General features: G+C 35.4%; 2 protein-coding genes across 5 annotated transcripts; both read right to left on the bottom strand.

The window, feature by feature from the left end:
* Positions 1–194: 194 nt before the first annotated feature.
* On the bottom strand, positions 195–7709 carry LOC106710569 (replication protein A 70 kDa DNA-binding subunit). 3 transcript variants are annotated; one of them, XM_045680572.1, is made up of 11 exons: positions 7511–7709; positions 7138–7379; positions 6288–6536; positions 5427–5589; positions 4770–4974; positions 4017–4129; positions 3291–3362; positions 1820–1974; positions 1097–1355; positions 656–850; positions 195–314 (listed from the first exon to the last, which is right to left on the bottom strand). In XM_045680572.1, exons 1-11 carry the CDS (start codon positions 7541–7543, stop codon positions 204–206), a joined length of 1797 nt encoding a protein of 598 aa, XP_045536528.1. In that variant the 5' UTR covers positions 7544–7709; the 3' UTR covers positions 195–203. The 3 variants fall into 3 exon arrangements, with proteins under 3 accessions (XP_045536528.1, XP_045536529.1, XP_045536530.1); XM_045680573.1 differs by lacking the exons at positions 7138–7379; positions 7511–7709 and adding an exon at positions 6864–6939; XM_045680574.1 differs by lacking the exons at positions 7138–7379; positions 7511–7709 and adding an exon at positions 6714–6757.
* Positions 7710–8339: 630 nt separating this feature from the next.
* Positions 8340–19130, bottom strand: LOC106710637 (glutathione hydrolase 1 proenzyme). 2 transcript variants are annotated; one of them, XM_014502757.2, is made up of 9 exons: positions 19055–19130; positions 12702–12872; positions 12034–12441; positions 11171–11371; positions 10695–10950; positions 10086–10276; positions 9548–9788; positions 9110–9223; positions 8340–8834 (listed from the first exon to the last, which is right to left on the bottom strand). In XM_014502757.2, the coding sequence occupies exons 1-9, from the start codon at positions 19060–19062 to the stop codon at positions 8679–8681; spliced, it is 1746 nt and encodes a 581-aa protein (XP_014358243.1). In that variant the 5' UTR covers positions 19063–19130; the 3' UTR covers positions 8340–8678. The 2 variants fall into 2 exon arrangements, with proteins under 2 accessions (XP_014358243.1, XP_014358244.1); XM_014502758.2 differs by having other exon boundaries at positions 19060–19080.
* Positions 19131–19861: the final 731 nt, after the last annotated feature.

Here is a 19861-nt window from a genome sequence, read left to right as displayed (position 1 = left end):
AATAAATCCTGCTTTATATGATTCACAAAGTTTGTTAAAATAAAACAATAACATAGGAAAACGTATTTTTAATTACAATAAATTTAGAACGTAATGAGTGAAATACTTTCATAATATTTTTTTTGTTTCTCAAATACAAGTAATAAATGGAAATTATAAATTATCACTAATTGACAATAACATGAAAGAATTTATTTTAAAAGTTACAATTCGACTCCGCTCAGAGCTTTGATACTTTTAACGAGTCGTGCGTTCGCGTCTTTGTAGTCGACGGGAGTCGCGCTCATCACTGTAGTTTTTAATCGAGCTTCATCCTGAAATTTAATTAAAAATAAAGCATTTAAAAAATCTTTTTATAGACTAATGTCACAAACAGCTTAAAAACTCTGTCATCTATCCTAGTAGGTGAAGTTCTACCTAACTTTAAAGATTTAACTTTAAGACCTTATTTTTATGCAGTATGAATACAATACAAAGCCAATAGTATAGTACTTTCTTCATTTACACTGCTGCTCTTTTGCAACAGTCGCCTTATACTTTGATATGATTTAAATTTTTTTTATTGTTCCTAACGAGACTATAATTAATTCAGACATGAAGACTAATAGAGATGTAAGGGACAGATAATAAAACTGTAGTCGATCAGTTTACTCACACTGTAGGTCTCCATCTTGGTGCGGAATTTGAACACGAAAGTTTTAAACTTAACTTCCTCAAATAGCTGGCTGTATGCGGCCTTGTCGTACTCAAACATCTGTCCGATCTCAGCTGCCGTCTTACCGAGTATACTCTCCGCTGCCTCATTGAACGCTGTCACACGCTGGTCTCCCGTCGGGTCAGAAACATTCGCCTGAGTACATCAATTAACAATAAATATTGTATTTTCATATATTATAAAGTGTTTGAATTCGTGTAATATTAAGAGCTGGCAAGATATCTGAAAAATATTATACTAGTACTAGATACTATATAATAACAAATTCTATAAAATTAAGGAGAAAAAATGGTAAGCGATCGACCGATTTACTTGAATAATGGTCTACATTAATCATTGTTACGTCATAATAACATAATAAAACTCCAGCGTTATACTCACGCCTAGCAGCAGCCGGTACTTATAGTTAGGGTACTCTCGATTGCACTTCTCGCAGCGGTAGAGGCCGTTCTCCTGATCGATCAGCTTCTTGTTGCATTGCTCCTGGGGACAGGCTTTGTACACCGCATTGTCTGAGAATGTGAAGGTGAGAGCTCCGAGCAGACAGAAGTAGTCCCCGCGCTCGCCCGCGCCCAGCTGCCGCGCCTCCGCCTCCGCGAACGTCACCCACTCTCCGCTACCACCACCGTATGCTCCACTCCTGAAAAATACAAACTAGCTGATACCCGCAACTTTGACCAATAACTTAGCTAGTTATAATAATTAACAACCAAATTACACACATAATTGAAAAATATTATAATTAGTTTAATAGTTTTTTTTTGCTTCGATGCACTTCAAGAAATAATGGAGTTGTGGGAAACTGCACCCTTATCGTATGTCATCAACCAGCCCTTATCCCTATGGAGGGTCGGCATAGTATGTACTACTCCTCCATACATCTCTATCAGCCGTCATATCTGAATTTACCCCCTTCTTACACATATCCTCTTTCACACAATCTATCCATACTTTCTTTGGTCTCCCTTTACTTTTACAGCCATCCACATTCAATCTCTTAATACTTTCAAATTATTACAAATTCTGGTATTGTATTTATACAAAAAATTCTGAAGGTAGATATCTATCTACCTAGATAAATGATAGTGATCTAGTGATACAGACCTGGCTGAGATATTGACTATGTCACAGTCAGCACCGCCATTGTCATACCAGCCGCGCAGTCGATGTGTCTCCGGAAGATCTGGATTGAGACGCACCATCGTACTGGAGAGACAAGACAAGGATTTGCTGCCGTTGAACTCTGTTAGACGAGCACCCTGGAATATATAAGAAAATAAATCTGTCAATAAAAAAACTAAAAGATCCGACTGAAGAATAAAGCCGCGTTCACATTTGCCTGACGTGTTGTGTCGTGATGCGTCAGAAAGGTATCGGTCTCATACAATTAAAGCCGCGTTCACATTTGCCTGACGTGTTGTGTCGTGATGCGTCAGAAAGGTATCGGTCTCATACAATTAAAGCCGCGTTCACATTTGCCTGACGTGTTGTGTCGTGATGCGTCAGAAAGGTATCGGTCTCATACAATTAAAGCCGCGTTCACATTTGCCTGACGTGTTGTGTCGTGATGCGTCAGAAAGGTATCGGTCTCATACAATTAAAGCCGCGTTCACATTTGCCTGACGTGTTGTGTCGTGATGCGTCAGAAAGGTATCGGTCTCATACAATTAAAGCCGCGTTCACATTTGCCTGACGTGTTGTGTTGTGATGCGTCAGAAAGGTATCGGTCTCATACAATTAATATGGTTGCGTGCACACTTCTCTGACGCAGTGTGTCGTGATGGCTTGTGTCGTGTCGCGTCAGTAGCGATCCCGGTCCGCGTCAGTTGGGTGAGGTGCGGGGGACGGCGCAGCGACACGACACAGCGGGTCGGACTAGTGTGCACGCGCACGTGTCGTGTTGTGACGCGTCAGAAGGTATGGACGACGAGCTGATCGAGTACGTACGACAATATAAAGCGATTTATGATACAAAATGTAAACAATATAAGGATCAACCTATTAAAACTAAACTATCTTTTTGTATTTACTGGATGTATCCAATATCTTCTTCTCTTTTTTTGTTTTATTAGAAGTGTTGTGTGTAGAAGTGTCTTCATAATCTGAATCCGAATCGGATGATTCATGAAAAAACATTGCGAATGTGTAAACTCTCCGAGAGCTATAACGAAACTGATTAAAAATGCGTCATAACGCGTCACATAGATGTGAACAGTAGCCATCACGACAGAAAGCATCAAGACACGACACGTCAGGCAAATGTGAATGCGGCTTAAGAATCGAATAAAATGCCATTAGTAAAAATTGGATCAGTCGTTTTTGTTACAGGCCTTTACAATGAAACTTACATACATACAAAATACATACAACCCTTCTGAGTCAGTCAGGTGGGTTGTATGGGTAGATTGGATGAATCAAATGGATTTCTATTTGAAGCAGTCCTGATACATTACTCTTGTCTGAACCAAGAGCAAGATTTAAATGCATTAAAAGTAAACAAAATGATCTAAGTATCAATTTAATGTTCATTCATTCATCTATTTGAGACAAAAATATTTTTTAGTTTTTTTTTTACCTTAGCTGCTATTACTGGATTAGTACTACCATCAAACTTCTCAGCTTCATTGCCCCACAATGTAAGAGTAATCTGAAAAAAAAAAAAAAATTTAAGGTCACAGTACTAGGCTAACATTTTTTAAATATTATCTTACTAATATTATAAATATGAATGTTTAGATGGATGGATGTTTGTTTTAAGATATCTCCAAAACGACTTAACGGATCTTGATGAAATTTGGCATACATGTAGAACATAGTCTGGAAGAACACATAGGCTACTTATTAAGTTTTTTTTTTAATTCCGAGCGGACGGAGTCGTGGCGACAGCTAGTTAACTATATTGTTGAATTTAATGGTTCATTCACATACTATGTTACAGTGAAAAAGTGGCAAACGATCAAACGGTCACCTGCATTCGCCGAAATAACGAAGCAAATGCAGATGCGTTGCCTACCTTTAATCAACGGAGGAGGGGACACACAGAAAGAGGACATTTCCCCTTCCCATGCGTCCCCTCTTGCGCCAAATCCACTTCTCTTTCTCATCCTTTCCTAATAAGAAAAGATTGTGAAGGGGAAGAGGACTAAAATGGACTTGGACATACAATATGTTAATGTTACAAAACTCTTGTTAAACATGTTTTGTTGTGATTCACGTTCACACCGCAAACATGTTTCTTATTATAGGAACAATATTCATAGTACTGCTGTAAAGAGATGTAAGTTTATTTTTGAATACTAACCGCACCACCTGATGAGTCGACAAGTGTCACTTCTCGTTTCTTCAGTAACCTGCCCGTACTTTTAGCTGTTAATTCCTGCACATCCGCTGCACTCTTACATACACCAATCATATCTAGAAATCATAATTTTACTGTGACACTTAGTGAAGATATTTCTAAATTAAAATCTACACAAGATCACTTAAAGACTTTGAGTGCGAAAGAAATACAAAGTAACCTAAGTTCATCATAATCAGCTAACTATACGTCCCCACTGAGAGGCTCGGAACCTACCCTTACTTAGGGGTGACTAGGTCATAGTCAACCACGCTGGCCAAGTGCGGGTTGACTTCACACATATCATTGAATTTCTTCTCAGATATGTGCACGTTGCACCTTTGCATGTTTTCCTTCACCGTAAGAACGTCGGATAAATGTACGTATGTAAATTGAAACTCGAAAAACACATTGGTACATTGGGATTCGAACCCAGGTCCTGCAGATTGCAATTCAAGTACTTAACTCCTGAGCCACCGACGCTCACGTAACCATTAATATAGGCTTATTCAAGGGTGTGCTTACATCTAGTATAGTTTTTTTTAACCAGAATTAGGCTACTAAAGTCACTCTTTTAGTTAGGTTTGGTTTGTATGTAGTTTCATTTTTTATTTAGGACTACATATAAAGTTAATAAAAAGAACTGGTTTCTAACATAATGCTGACAACTGCAATTATTATTTGTCACAATTTTTTTGACGTAAAATAAAAAATTACCTAGCAATGAATCAGGACTCCTGTTGGCTATTTCACTGATTGGTACAAAATCAAACTTCACAGAGGGTACTGTTGATGCATCCTCTACACATTCAGAGACAACTGTGTCTGCGGTAAATGTCATTTCATAATCATTCTTCAAACTTGTGAATTGTTTGTTTGCGGGCTTCAGAATACATCTGCTTATGTAGTATACTTTATCAACCTGAAATATACTGGATGTTAAGTCAAAATAGTTAATTGATCTGTGAGTTTTCACTGTTGAAAACGTAAAGTTTTCTCTTTCATTATTTTTGTAATGACGGACAAGGAAGACGAAGTTTGTCTATCAAAAGTAGAAAACAGTTTAAACAATGTTTAAATTAAAATAAATAAGTTTGTTATGAAACAATGAAATATAGTGGTTACTAAAGTGAAAACTAGTGGTTGCTCTCATTTTCCTAAGCGCAGAATTAAAAAGTATCCTATTTCCACACGCATCAGATACCTTCCTATCAGAGTCCCATCAAAATTGGTCCAGCTGTTTCAGAGATTACCCGGTACAAATGCGGTCTTACGGACAGACAGAAAAAATTGTTTTTTTTTTTCATTATTAGCAACCCAATTAAATCTATATTTACAAATATTTTTTTAATATATGTAGATTAATCCAGTTACCTCAATCATGTCGTAAAATTTATCACATTCATTTTTAAATGCTGTGGCTCTAATCTCCCCGCTGTCATCACACAAGTCCATACTAAACAGTTTGCCTTCACCTCTAGCATTGCTCCATGTGCGGATCGCCGACTTGTTCATTACACGAGCTTTTATGACCCATCTGGAACCAAAGATTGTGTCATTTTTAAATTATTACTAGCTTTTACCCGCAACTCCGTCCGCGCAGAATAAAAAATAGAAAACGGGGTAAAAATTATCCTATGTTCTGGTTCTAAGCTACCTGCCCACCAATTTTCAGTCAAATCGATTCAGTCGTTCTTGAGTTATAAATGGTGTAACTAACACGACTTTCTTTTATATATATAGATTAACTAACTGTCGCCTTCGACTCGGTCCGCGCAGATTAAAAAAAAACATAATAAGTAGCCTATGTGTTCTTCCAGACTGTGATCTACATCTATGCCAAATTTCATCAAGATCTGTTGAACTGTTTTGGAGATACCTTCAAACAAACATCCAACCATCCAATCCATTTACAATATTAGTAAGATGTAGTTGGTTAACCAGGCTTATATGAATTGATATATGGATATTAACTACTATTATAAATGGAATCTTATTTTTATAAGTACTTATATTGCTGCGCATTGTACCTTAATTTTTTCCACTTTTGAGTGGTGTAAACATAACTTACTATCAAAATTCCATAATTTAATACCAACAATAATTTCAGTACTTCAACCTTTCCCCTTTACACAATTTTTTTACATTATTTAAGGCCTATATATATTTAAACATTCATATCTTCATTAAAGTCTTCTTATCTAGTTTATTAGTAATTTATTCTTGTTTACTTACTTATTTTGATATGGACTAAGACTTGCTATGGGATGCGTCATTTGTGATGATAGCATACTTGAGTCTAACTGTTGGTTGAAAGTGGGTTTGACGATGGGAGCTGGTCTTGGATTCGCTTGAGGCGCTGGTGTCACGGCTTGTGCTGGCGCATGTGCCGAGTCCTCCGTCCATGTTTGGGGATTACCCAGCTTCTTGCCAACTTCTGAGCCAGGCGCTAAGATTGTGATTTCTAGCAATATCATAACTCTCCTGAAATAGTTAAGTTTTGCTGTTTATTATAAGAAATAATTTATGAATGCTTAAAATATATACATATATATAATAAGTAGATGTAAGAAAATATGTTCTTTGTTATAATACTGTATTTTAATTGTACACTTTTTTATTACACAAGTTTAAATATTAATATTTTTTTTTTAATATTACCAAGGGTTTCTGAGACCAAAATCTCTGTATAACACCTAGTCATCTCTGTCAGTGCTTTGACAAAATAGAGATAACAATATATTTTAAATTGTGATTTTTAGTCTCAGACCCACTGTCAATAGTTTATTATATAAATTTAAAAGTACCCACTAGCGTACAATATCTTATAATATTGAAATAAACTGTATTGTTTTGGTATAGAGTGAAATACAAGCAAATGCTTTATTTGTTTAACTACTAAAATTCATTATCCACACCACAGAAAGAATTAGGAAATTAGGATGTGTCATACATAAACTGGTTTAAACATGAAAAGTTTTGTTTGAAACTGTTTTCATATAAGGCCATACTTCCTTATTTATGAGATTGCTTGTAAACTTGCAATGTTTAAAAGCACTACTTAATACAATAATATAATACTTACTTTTCAGCATTAGGCTTTATTATTGAAGTGATAAAGCGGTCTACTTGGACAACAGAGTAGTCTGACAGTTCGCCGGTTTTCAGTTTGTCGTTCAATTGTGTCGCGAGCATAGCAAAGCTCAAAGAATGTTTGCCATCTGATACCAATAATCTAAATCTCTCGTTAGCGCCACTACCTTGTATCTTTTTGTTGCCGAGTATCTGCATTACCGGTTTATCATAACGACCGCCATTCATTATGACCTGTAAATAGGAGTTTATTTATGATATTCAAGTCACCTTTGAGTAATACTACCAGCAGAAATAAGGACTATGCTTTTAACGAAAATCAGTAATAACAATACATGTTATTTCATTTCGTTACAATAACATACCTCCAGGGCCCCTTCAGATAATTTGTAACTCATAATTTTTTAACTCTAATCACCGAAAATCATGAAACTATAATAAAAACGTTTGTCCTGTCTTTGTAATTATTCACTGGAGCTAGTAAATAAATAATGTCCTCTTTCTTTTAAAATAAAAATCTTACAATTATAAACACGACAAACTTGGCGCGAATTGCGTTTTTAATTTGATTGACTTTTGACATCTTTATAGATAATATATATTTTCTTGTAGGTTGGAAAAGTCATAGACTAAAATATAAAAAGTAACAAAGATGACATTTTATTTTTTCCGCTTAAAATCTTCAAATAAGTCCCTATGGTACGTGGCGCCAGGGATAAATTGTCAATTTTAATAAGTAAAAATTTTGTCAAATCATTTTTTTTTGTAATACAGGGATCATGATGTTCATGGTTAAAAGGTAATTTATTTATTGGTCAAGCAAAAAATTTGATCGTTTAATAGGCGTCTGGAAGCTAACCTGTATTCAAGTTCTGTTTAAAGAGTTATAATTTGCGATATGTATCTACCGCAGTCCACCATCTGGTCACAAGCGGAATTGAAAAACCCAAAGAAAGAAAGAACCAAGGAACGAAATACCAGAAACATTTATTTAATAAAAATAAAATTTATGAAAAATAAACCATTAATTTATTTTTATTTATACTAAATAACATCGACATCACAATGACACAACAATTACAATCACAGTGAAATATTATTTACAATCAAAACCCATAGTATATGTCAACAATTTATTTAATTACCAACAAATTTATATATTTACTAAATCACACAGCTTATTTTAACTACAATTAAAATTTAAGTAGGGATCCAGTATAAATACCCTGTTTCAAAAGTTGTATTAAGCCAGTTGTAGATTATATATAACTAAAACACTCTCTTAGGTATTTCTCACAGAGATTCCCCTTAATTGTCAAAACATTAAAAAAAACCTTAAAATAATGTATGCTTGATATTCTTAATCATCAAAAAACTTAATGGTCATTTTTAAGTAGGTAAAAGTATATTTTTTTTTAAAATGAGAAATGCAGTTATCGACCGACACAAGTATTAAAATTTAAATTCATAAACTGAACAATTTATTTGATAAGTGCGGTCGCTAAGTTCTAAAATAAAAATAATTTATCATATTTAGAAGCCATCCGTGCTTCCAATTCTCCGGCGATCAGTCTGCGGTACCAACTCGCCTTTGGTATTCCGAGCAGCAGCTACCATTGCTGCGAAGCCGGCCGTCGGCCCCCTGGCCGTGGTCGCGTGCCCTCTGGCCTGCAGTGATTCTATTATACTCTAAAAAAATTATAAATCAGAAATTAATTATTAATAAATAGAAATCAAGAAGTCCGACTGACTGTCAGGGAAATAATACGAATAATACCTAAAACATCAACATTAGTAGTATCTAGGCTATAGGCGAGATAAAAGATTTTTGATGCTTGAATTGGATTGACCGCCCACGAATTAAATAAATAAGCAATCAATCTAGTTAGCCATAAAATATTGCCTGGCCCATGAATTTTCTTGTAAACTTCTTATCTACATTAACAAAGTATAAAACATTTTACCGCATCAAAGTCTGCTTCGTATTCGATTTCCATGGGTACAAGTTGATGATGTAACCGCGGCCGCTGCATCACCTCTGGCAGCTCCGCGCCTTCCACTATTGTATGCATCACCGCCTAAATAAAAAAATACATAATACCGAATTGGAACGAAGTCGCGGACTACAAATAGTGTTTTATAATTTGTTTAAGTGTAATTGGATTAAAAGATTTCTAGATTACATTTCTGTTAACTTCTGTTTTAATAGCGTGTTATTAAAAAATAGCATCCGGTTGTGATTCATCGTAATTCCGACCGATTTTAAATAGATATTGGCTGCGTCGAAGCTAATTTTAAGTTTTGTTCCATAGAATATCAACTTTTTTTAATCAATTTCTTTGCATTTAGTGGACTTGGCACAATTTTTTACTTGTTTATAGTGAAACGTAGTGAGCACTTACTAAGGCAACCTGTGTGGTGATCTTTGTGCCGCCGGCGGCACCGAGCACGATGCGTGCTACACCGTCGCGAGACACGACAATGCTGGGCACCATTGAGCTGAGCGGCTGCAGGCCCGGCGCCAGCATGTTGGCCGGTGATGGCGGCAGGCCGTAAGCGGACTCGCGGTTTGGTATCGCGAAGTCGTCCATCTCGTTGTTCAACATTATACCGAGACTGCGCGATCGCCTCTGCGAGCCCCAACTGAGTAACATTAATCATTTCTTATTCAACATCATTAAGCTTACACAGTGCTAGGGCTCCATTGTATAGCTATTTCGGCACGTCCGAAGAGAAAAACTATTTCACAAAAAAGTGGTACGAACGACTTTGCTCTTCAGCTATTAACTTGTAATTTGTACCATCATTTATCGAAACACAGTCTGAGAATTAAAAAACCTGCATTGTGAGACAATTCTTCAAAATAGGTGGGAAAAAAACTTCCTCGTCTTTACTCGAATTAATTGTAAGTGAGAAGCTAATTTATTTGTTTGAATGTACATGTAGTTGATGGTGCTGGTGGCGGAGACGGCGCTGCCGTCAGGCGCGATGACGACGACGTGCGCGGTGCCGTGGTCGTCCGCGCCCTCGAACAGCGCGCCGTAGTGCTGCCAGTCGGAGAACGTGCGCGTATCGTCCACCAGCTCGCGGTGAGACTCCGCCCACCCGCGTGACGACAGGTTGCGTTCCAACTGCAAAACGTCAACAACCTATAGTCAAATTCAATGGAAATGCGAAATTTTATTTACACATTTCTCTGGCTGAGAATGTCTTTTATTGTCGATGGATTTATTTTGGCAAGTTGTAGTGCTTAAAATTAATGTTGAATTAATTGATACAAACGTGTCTGAGTTAATAAGTCTATGATTACAGCCTTATAAAGGAAGATTGTTCAGATAGGTTTGTTGTAATTTCTTAATTTTATTGAATTCGACTATACATACGAGAAAACTTTTACGAGGTTATTTCATTAACTACACGTAGAATAAAAAAAATCTATGAACTAGTTAAAATTGAATTGAAAATATACATACGAAGGTCCAATTATAATAGATCCCCAGGCGATTGCAATTATTGGGTAAAGGTGGAATAATATATGTATTAAGTTACCTGAGGGATGGAATGAGGCAGGTTAAAGCGCGAAGGGTCGCCGAGGCCTGTTCGCTTCGCGTATGCGTACTTGAACGTCTCTACTATACGGTGCCAGTAGAGGTTGGACTCGACCGGGGCTTCCGTATCGGCGCCCACCCATCCTCGCAGCATGTTCAGTATGAAGGCCAGCACCGAACCGGAACCCGGCAGTGGCGTCGTATATAGAGTGTAATCGTCCGATATGGGCACTTCGATCGGTTCTTGCCATTCCGCCCTAAATGTTATTTTTAATATAAAATCGTTATCTCTAAGCGGAATAACTTATAGACTATACTGTCAAATTGTGAACAATGCCAAAATGTTAATGTAAAAAGGATGTACACGTTCTTGCTAGTTGATTATGAGTTCTTTATCTTAATGGCTATATTTATTATCTATTTTATTTTACTTCATAATAAAATGAAATCTATGAGGTGGTTTAAATTTTTTTTCACCTGTACTCGAACAAGTCTTCCTCGGTTACGATACCACCAAATCCTTGAATGTCTTCTACGAGCGCGGCCGTAAGGGAGCCGTTGTGTATCGCCTCCGGGCCCTCTTCCGCTATAATATCCAGCGTCCGCGCTAACGTCGGCTCCCGGATCATGTCGCCCTCGTTCCAAACCTCCCCCGTCTCTGGGTTCACGTACAATTCCCTATAATAGATTAATGGGTGAGTGAATAATTATCACTTCCTTATTAGCGGGTTCATTATTATGTAAGTGATTCCCTACGTTCCGGTAAGACCCAGTGAGAGTAAGCGATGGTGGAAAGTAAAGTTAAGGGTTAACAAGTTGAGGTATGTTGCAACAGAGTCCACCGAAACAAGTAAAGTCAGTTGGAAGGGGCCTAGGAGAAAAAAGTTTGATAATATTTGATTTAGGATTTAGGTGCTCCTTTTACTATTTTTTGTCGTTGTTTGTATAGTTGGACCACATGACAAGTACCATTATAAAGAATGATTCTATTTCGACCGTAACCAATACCGTGTCCATACCATAAAAAAACGTCCATGACAAAGCAATGAATGATTTTTTTGCCATTTCGTCACGCGTTAGTTGTTATCAAACTTTGTCGTTAGTTTAGAGATAAACTGTTCTATTTCTATATACTTACTCAAATGTAAGAATTGTCCGTTTATCACATAATTGGAGCAAAGCAATCAAAGTCTTAAATATTTTTTTCAAATTCTAGAAGTTTAATAATATTTTTTTTAATAACAAAAAAATTCTTTAGAAATAAAAATGTTGAACGGCTGGCAGCGGGAACATACAAAACTAGGTCAAGTGATGTAATAATTAGCTGAAAAGAAGTGTACCTCATAGAGGGTTCCGCCTTGATCCTGTCGCTGTAGGAGTGCAGCACGCGGCCCATGTAATTGTTGACGCGGTGGCCGGTGCGGCAGAGGTTCGCCGCGGGGCGCACCAATTCGCTCCACGGCAGCCGCCCGTATTCCCGATACAGCTCGCCGTAGCCGCGAAGCTCGCCGGGCACGGCTATCGCCAGCCCGCCCACCGTCGACGACTTGTTGTCGTACATGTCTTCGTAGGTGGCGGCGGGCGCCCGTTCGCGCGCGTTCAACACCCGCACCCGGCCCGTGCTCGCGTCGTACACCGTGGCCAGGAAGCCGCCCCCCAGGCCCATGCATTGCGCACAGCCCAGACCCTCGCAGAACAGGGTCGCTATCGCCGCATCGACCGCTGAACCGTTCTTCTCTAATATCTTACTGGAATACCGTAATAATGATAACAAACACGTAAATTTACATAATATTGTTCTAAAATTATAAACACAATTTACTATAATTTTTTTAAATAAGTTATAACCATTCCATTGAAGATAGTAAGTAGCTGTACATTAGATTCTAACATATAACCCAGAGTTTTATTACATTTTTAGACAAAAGGAAACAAAATTTAAAACCGAAATAAAGTTCGTTGGACACGGGCCATTGAAGCTAATGTAAAAATTGCATAAGTTACTAACCGTCCAATCGAAGCGCATTCGTAGCCATTAGCGGCGACAGCGGCTTGCGTGTAGCGCGGGGCCGGGCGGTCGCTGGTGTTCCACGGCTGGAGCACCAGCAGGGCGACCAGCGCGCCGACCACTCCCACCGCCAACACGCTGACCACTACACAGCGCCGCGACCGCCACACACTACCGCCAAATATTTACTTTTACCACACGATATCAGTAAAACCTCATCCCCTTGTCGATCATCACCCTTGAATTAATTATTAATTGATAAATATACATATGAAATTTAACAGAATTCCGACCCAATATTTTGTTTGGGAGCAAGAGATTTTGTCTGTCAATGCGTCGTAATAAGTGACAGGCTGTAAATTTGTCATATTTAATGGCTGCTTGGATTGTCTTCACACTTGTAAATTCACTTTTACTAAAATTAATCTATTATAGCTTTTTCTTTAATGTTTAACACTAAACAGAAATCGTTGTACAATTTTAGTATGATTTAACTACATTTTATTTGTTTTTCTATGTAAATGATGTACTATCTCAAAGAACCTTTTGCTACACCTCATGCCAGTAGTAAAATAGAAAAACGTAACATAAGTATCTATCTATATCTTATACATACATATATATCTTATATATATATATAAAAGAAAGTCGTGTTAGTTACACCATTTATAACTCAAGAACGGCTGAATCGATTTGACTGAAAATTGGTGGGTAGGTAGCTTAGAACCAGGAAACGGACATAGGATAATTTTTACTCCGTTTTCTAATTTTTTTTATTCCACGCGGACGGAGTCGCGGGTAAAAGCTAGTAAGTAATAAAAATAAGTATAATAAAGCTATATATGCTGCGTTTCATTTACAAGTGGTTTTTGATTACATGAGTACTATTAGTACAATCTTTTGACCTCTATATTGACAATAATGTACCAATTATGTTATAGCAAATTGGGAACAAGGTTAAAGATCGTGCAGATCAGTAATTTTTGTAACTTGTGACATAAAAAATAAATTCGATAACCTTTTTTTAAAACTATCAAGATAATGAATGCAACTTACTTACATACTAGAATTACCTAATTAATGATTTTAACGACAGTATTCACGAGTTTGACATAACAGTGGAAATAATATAAAAAGTAATTTAGCTTGACAATGCATTGGTTCTTTAGATATTGCGGACGTTCATAGGCATCGGATCAATTAATCCAAATTAAAAAAACGATCCGGTACTCCTTTGCCTCTTTCTACTATAAAACACGGTTATAAAAACTTTGTAGTCAAAGAACTCTTTAAAAAAGTTTTCTAATTCATCGTAACTTCAAAATATTGGCAGCAATCTTTTTCGCATTACATTATTGGCTTAAATGAAATATTAAGAGAACAAGTTCTCTACGCAATCCATTAAATTATACTGCGAAATATGTTGTTTACAAACATAGTAACAATGGTTTAAATCGCGTTTCTAATTGCTAATGCGTATTCATTTCTCATACACCTAACTGTTTTCTATGAGAAACATTTAAACCACTATTATAACTTACTCAAATGAAATATTTGTAACCAAAATGTTGCGAAGCACTATTTTACAATGCGCTCTATTTACGAGATTACAAATATTTTGATTATTGCTGTGATAATATACATACTCGTACTGCTTGTTTCTTGTAATACTATAAACCGATAGTTGTTTAAGCCTGGCATGCGTTGTACCAAAATCAATTTATAGCTAGTTAAAAGTCTAAATAACGCAAATTATATCAAATTATGACACAGTGTAAAATATTTTCTAAAAACCCTACCAGAATTTCATCAAAGTCTACCAAAAACTAATAGATTGTTTCAGGAAAGGCATAGAAGACACAAGTAAAATGTAAAATTTCGTTGTGGTCGGTGTCATATTATGCACTCTCGCTTGTAAGGATATGCGTAAGTACTCTTTCAGAGTGCCGGCGGGCGCGGGTGCTAGCGCGGGCGCGTGTAAATCAAAATGTATGCAGACGCCATTTGCGTTCACAGTGCTCCCGCGAGCTGCGCGTCTTCATGAGGCGGGCGCGGGCGCGCGTGGCGCGGGAGTATCTAATGGCTCAGTCCGCCCGTATCGTTCACAGTGATATAGCGTCTGTTAGGCGACTACGCGTGTGGTTCTAAACCATTTTGATTCACCCGCCGAAGCGTCGTCAATCGTCATGGATATCAATACTGAAGAATTTATATCTGCAGTACAACATCGCACTGCTATTTGGCAAAGCAAACATCTGCAACATTTAATAGTAATAAATCAGCGTATAATACATAAAATTCTCCAAAGTTTTCTCTTGTGCAATGACACTCCTAGCTCGATCGCCACTGTGAATACGCAGACGCCAAGACCCGAGCGCCCGCGCCCGCCACCGCACCCGCTAGTGCAGTCTGAATAGTACCATACTCTCCCATACATATCATATATATTAGTCGCCAAATTTATTCCTTTCTTATGGTGCTGTGCCGACTATTTGTACGAATAAGTACAGGTTGATGATAGACGACATAATTACAAATGTGAGTTTTATTCATATAGATAGATAGTTACATTTATGTAATAGTTTCTAACCACAACGAGCGTCATAAAATTCAGATACACTCAGTATAGCTTCCTTTATTTCTGAGATGAAATCAACAGTTGAAGGTATCAAATTGTATCTATACGATGAACATAACCAAGAATAATGACTCGTTAAAACGGCTAGGTGGTTAGAATAAAGGCTCATTATCTCGACACTCGTTAACTATTGTGGAAATTGCTATAGAAGTAAAAAGACTATTGTTATGTAATTTAAAGCGTGATGTGTAGCATATTAGAAGCTAGCAACGTAAAAAACGTTGCGTTGTATGTAACTAAGTTGGCACGTGGTTTAGAATATTGTATCAATGCCTCCGGGTTGTTGGTCATTAGACCATTGTTATTAAATAAATTGCAAAAAGTTATCTTCCAAAATGAACTGACTAACAAGACTAGGCATTTCGGCGGAGTCTCGTGAATGCCGGGTTGTTTTCTTAGACACTTAGATCTTTATTTAATGTGGACTAATTCCTTCATACAGACTGATTTAAGATCTTGCGGAGTTAGTTAAAAGTTTAAGCCGCTTATCTTATAACAATGAACAATAAAGTATTGTTTGCAACAGCAATAGCTGTTCCATTGTTCCAACAATATTAATATAATTTAATATTACATATTTACAGAAAATCACACTTCAGTAAAAACAATGAAAGTCCGGCGCTAAATTAAGTGATAAAAAGTTGTAAAGACTACGTCCGAAACTAATCATATTACTTTACCAACAAACAGCTGCATAAATACGTCATTTTACCAATTCATATTTTATAGAACAGTTTTTATCTATTACTTTCCTACGACATATTTAGATAAATACATCGGAATGCAGACAAGTCTGTCAAGATAAACGTTTAGTTGAACGAGATCTAAGTGAAAACTTGACTCATAAAATACATTCACTCTATCTATAAGATTGGTTTTATGTGAGAAATAGCAATCTAAAAAACTGGTTATGTAATTTTAAATGATCAAAACTGTTAAGGATCCCATGCCAATTGGCCGATTCTAAACTAAAGTTATAGAAAACAAAGAAATAGTTATGAAAGTTACTAGCTGTTGCCTGAGGCTTTTTGCGCGGAATTTAAAAAAAGCTTATGTAGCCTTTGCGCTATTGCACTCTATTCTGATTCAAATTTTATCCATCTAAGCTTTCGCACTTATATTAGTAAAAAGATTTTATGAGTTTATAAGATCTGTGTGCGCACATTTACATATCTTCAACATCAGCATGATTTTACTTGTTACGTCGTCATATTTATCAGGCTCAAGATAAATAACACAGCGGTATTTAAATTGTAACGTTAATGTGTTCAAATCTTCTATCTTTATCAAACAGTTGATAAAGTTGGTAGCGTATCGTGTACGATAAATCCGATTTAATACTTTGATAAGTTTGTGATATCGTGAGAAACATTTTTAAGATATCTTAATAATAACATATAAAATATATATGTAGTCTTTAAAAAACATTGTATACTGATCATCAAAATTTGTAATACACTTTTAACATTTCAATTTCTCCCAAAGTGTTGTTGCATTGTAGTGAAACATTTTTCTAAGTAAATCTAAAGATGTTACAAATTATATTAAAAAGTTTTTTTTTATGGCTATAACATTCAATAGCTTTTAATATTACTTGCACTTGAGTGTAGTTACAAAACAAACATTGACAAAGCACTTTTACAGCAATTATTATATTATTCAGTGTATTAAAGACATTATTAATTTATTTAATGTGATTTAATTATTACATTTTGCTTTTCAAAAAAAAGAAGCAATTTATCTTTTAAGGAATCAGCTTAGTATTAACTAATTGTTATTAAGCGATCAATTTAATCGAATCAATATCATTATAATTAATTATTAAAAGATAATTAACCAATTTAATCTACTTTGAACTAGGTTGACATTGGTATCCTACTAGTTGAAAATCTTTTGCAAAGATAGCAAAAAAAAAAACAATTGCGTATTTGAACAATAATAACAAATTAGGAATTCAATAAGTTTATTACTAAATTTAATCTTCATTTAATCTTATCATGAAGTAAAACAAATAGGTATTTATATATTTGTGGATAATTATACGTTTAACTTATTTCTTACTATTTTTATTTAAGCCGGTTACACACGTTTAGTTATAACTGAACAGTCGGACTGTTCAGTCATAACTGAAGATGTAACCAGTGTTAGGTATTGCGGAAATTCTAATTTAAAAGCAACGCAAATAATTAAATCACATGTAATGTTTTATGCTTTGTAATAGCAAATATTAGCAGTTTTATATATGTAAAACTTTACCATGTTATATGTGTTAAAATTTCTGACAAAATTTAATTTCGCGGATCTTATAATTGAACAGGTTTTGAATATAATGTCATTGCCCCTGTATACCTTCGTGTGACCTTATCATATTGATAGTATAAGTGGATACAAGAATTGCCACTTAATTCGCAACTGATTAAAAGTACACATTGCAGTTAAAATTAGCTTAATCCTTGTTCTATCCTAAGAATTATCGTGGCTTATCCTAAACAAAATTATTCATGGTGGCAAATGATCATTCTCTTAAGAAAAATGAATAATGATTGATGAACATTTAAAATTACTTATCGAAAGAATAATAAGATCAGAATTTACATTGTTTGAAAAATATTCTTCATGCCTCGATTACGCGAGTGTGAATACACGTGTTTTTATACACTGTCAGTGTCCGGCTGTAGCAATTTCATACGAAGGAAGGAAGTTATTGTTTATATAAAGTGATCTTGGTTTAAGAGCGTCGCCAGCCGATAATCTAGGCTAGATCTGGGGGGCAGGGGGGAAGGCAGGTTGTGATTTTTTATTCCAAAGGTAATGTTTATCTTGCTTAGCTAGGGAATAGGAAAAACTGACAAGTAGTTTTTGAGTTATTTCTGTGGATGTATAGGGATTGTAATTATTTTTGTATATCTTACTTAGATTTTTATCTATTTTATATTTTTTCAGTTCTCGAGGGACATCTCGAGAGCCCTCCTTGCCTCCGTTGACGACGCCTATGTCTTGGGTATTTAATTTTCTAGGATTAATAAATAACGTGTTAAGTTAAGCTTTTGGGCGCCAAAAATCGCCACATGTTTGACTTACCATCACGCTGAGAATCAAACGCTTGACTTTTAGACCATGTAATCAATGCAGCCATCATTGTGCCATATTTATGATGTTTTAAACTTATTTAAAATTCAAACATCGTACCTAGAGTGCTATTTAATCTTTTAAATACGGTTTGTGGACATAAATTTTTTAAAATACAGATTCAATTATTTTACAAATTTAATGCATATTTAGATCAACTAATTTTCTTTCTATATCTATTGTACTTCGAACTAGATAAGTATTTTTACATTTAACTATTTTTTTTTTTTAGAATTATTGTTAGATTATATATTTGTTTTTAATGGAACGAATGAGTGTTGTAAATTAAAATTACCTTGTACAATTAAAAATACATTTAGTAAAATAGATTATGGTAAAGGAAAAATAAATCAATGTAAAAATAATAGTGTAAGCGTTTGAACGTGATGTCATAAAACTGGTCTGTCTGTATTATTCTTACGAAGGCTGTTAAAATTTCAACAAATAAACATTTTAAATTATTTTCTCAACACAAAATTAAAACATAAATAAAATTCACAAAACTAAATAACACTCACATCACTGTCACTAAAGATCACAATAATAAAAGAAAATAAAACATAAATACTTTCGTATTGGAGCTCACCTAACCATTGTGAGTAGACGACGATTTGTACCGAGAGTCGAATACCGACTAAATTAAATCCATTGCGCTTACGCAAAATTCTATGAAAGGCCAGGCACGTTTTAGTTGGCTGGTTAGAAAACACTACCAATGAGTACGTTCATTTTTTAGGTAGGTATTAGTAAACGAAACGAGTGTAAAATGTTCGTTGTAATGAGACAGTTTTTATATAAATTGAATAGAAAGTTTTTTTTTTATCAAAGGAGGTAAACAAGCAGCGGGTCGCCTTTGGACCTCCTAAACACAAGAGAAACAGGAAATGCGTTGCCGGCCTTTAAAGAATGAATACGCGCTTTTCTTAAAGGACCCTAAGTCATAAGTCGCAACTGGAACTGTGGAGGTGACTTCTCAAATTAAATAAGACTATTGTAAAAAAGTATTTTAATACAAAATTAGTTACTTATTACAAATTCTATAAATCTATATAACATTACATTAAGTATAACCCTGAATCTGGTAACATTAATACATGAATACACTTTTCGATTCAGTCGTTTTATATTTTTAAATAACGGTACATATTTTTTATTCATAACACAACATACAGTAAATGGTCCGTCTATGTTGCTAATATTGATAGTCACTTAATACCCCTTTACCCTATAGAAAACTCGATTCTTTTTTAAATATTTGAAAATTATCGGCTAATTTTTTTAATTGTTACTTTTGTATACTTTGCGACATTCAGAAATATAATATTTTTTTAAACAAAAAAAACAAAATTTTATTATAATAAAAAGTATGTTAAAATGTTACTGGGTCTAATTA

The sequence above is a fragment of the Papilio machaon genome, chromosome 13 (assembly GCF_912999745.1).
Source record: "Papilio machaon chromosome 13, ilPapMach1.1, whole genome shotgun sequence".
NCBI lineage: Eukaryota > Metazoa > Arthropoda > Insecta > Lepidoptera > Papilionidae > Papilio > Papilio machaon.
Note: the sequence above shows the minus strand (reverse complement) of the source record. Positions and strands in the feature narration are given on the sequence as shown.

Coding starts and splice junctions, on each gene's coding strand:
- LOC106710569 (XM_045680572.1), bottom strand. CDS start 7,543: ATGAGTTACAAATTATCTGAAGGGGCCCTGGAG. Junction 5,590..6,287: donor CTTAGTCCATATCAAAATAA/GTAAGTAAACAA, acceptor CTTTGGTTCCAG/ATGGGTCATAAAAGCTCGTG. Junction 3,363..4,016: donor TCGACTCATCAGGTGGTGCG/GTTAGTATTCAA, acceptor TTTTTTTTTCAG/ATTACTCTTACATTGTGGGG.
- LOC106710637 (XM_014502757.2), bottom strand. Junction 12,442..12,701: donor GAATGCGCTTCGATTGGACG/GTTAGTAACTTA, acceptor ACGGTATTCCAG/TAAGATATTAGAGAAGAACG. Junction 10,277..10,694: donor TGCCTCATTCCATCCCTCAG/GTAACTTAATAC, acceptor GACGTTTTGCAG/TTGGAACGCAACCTGTCGTC.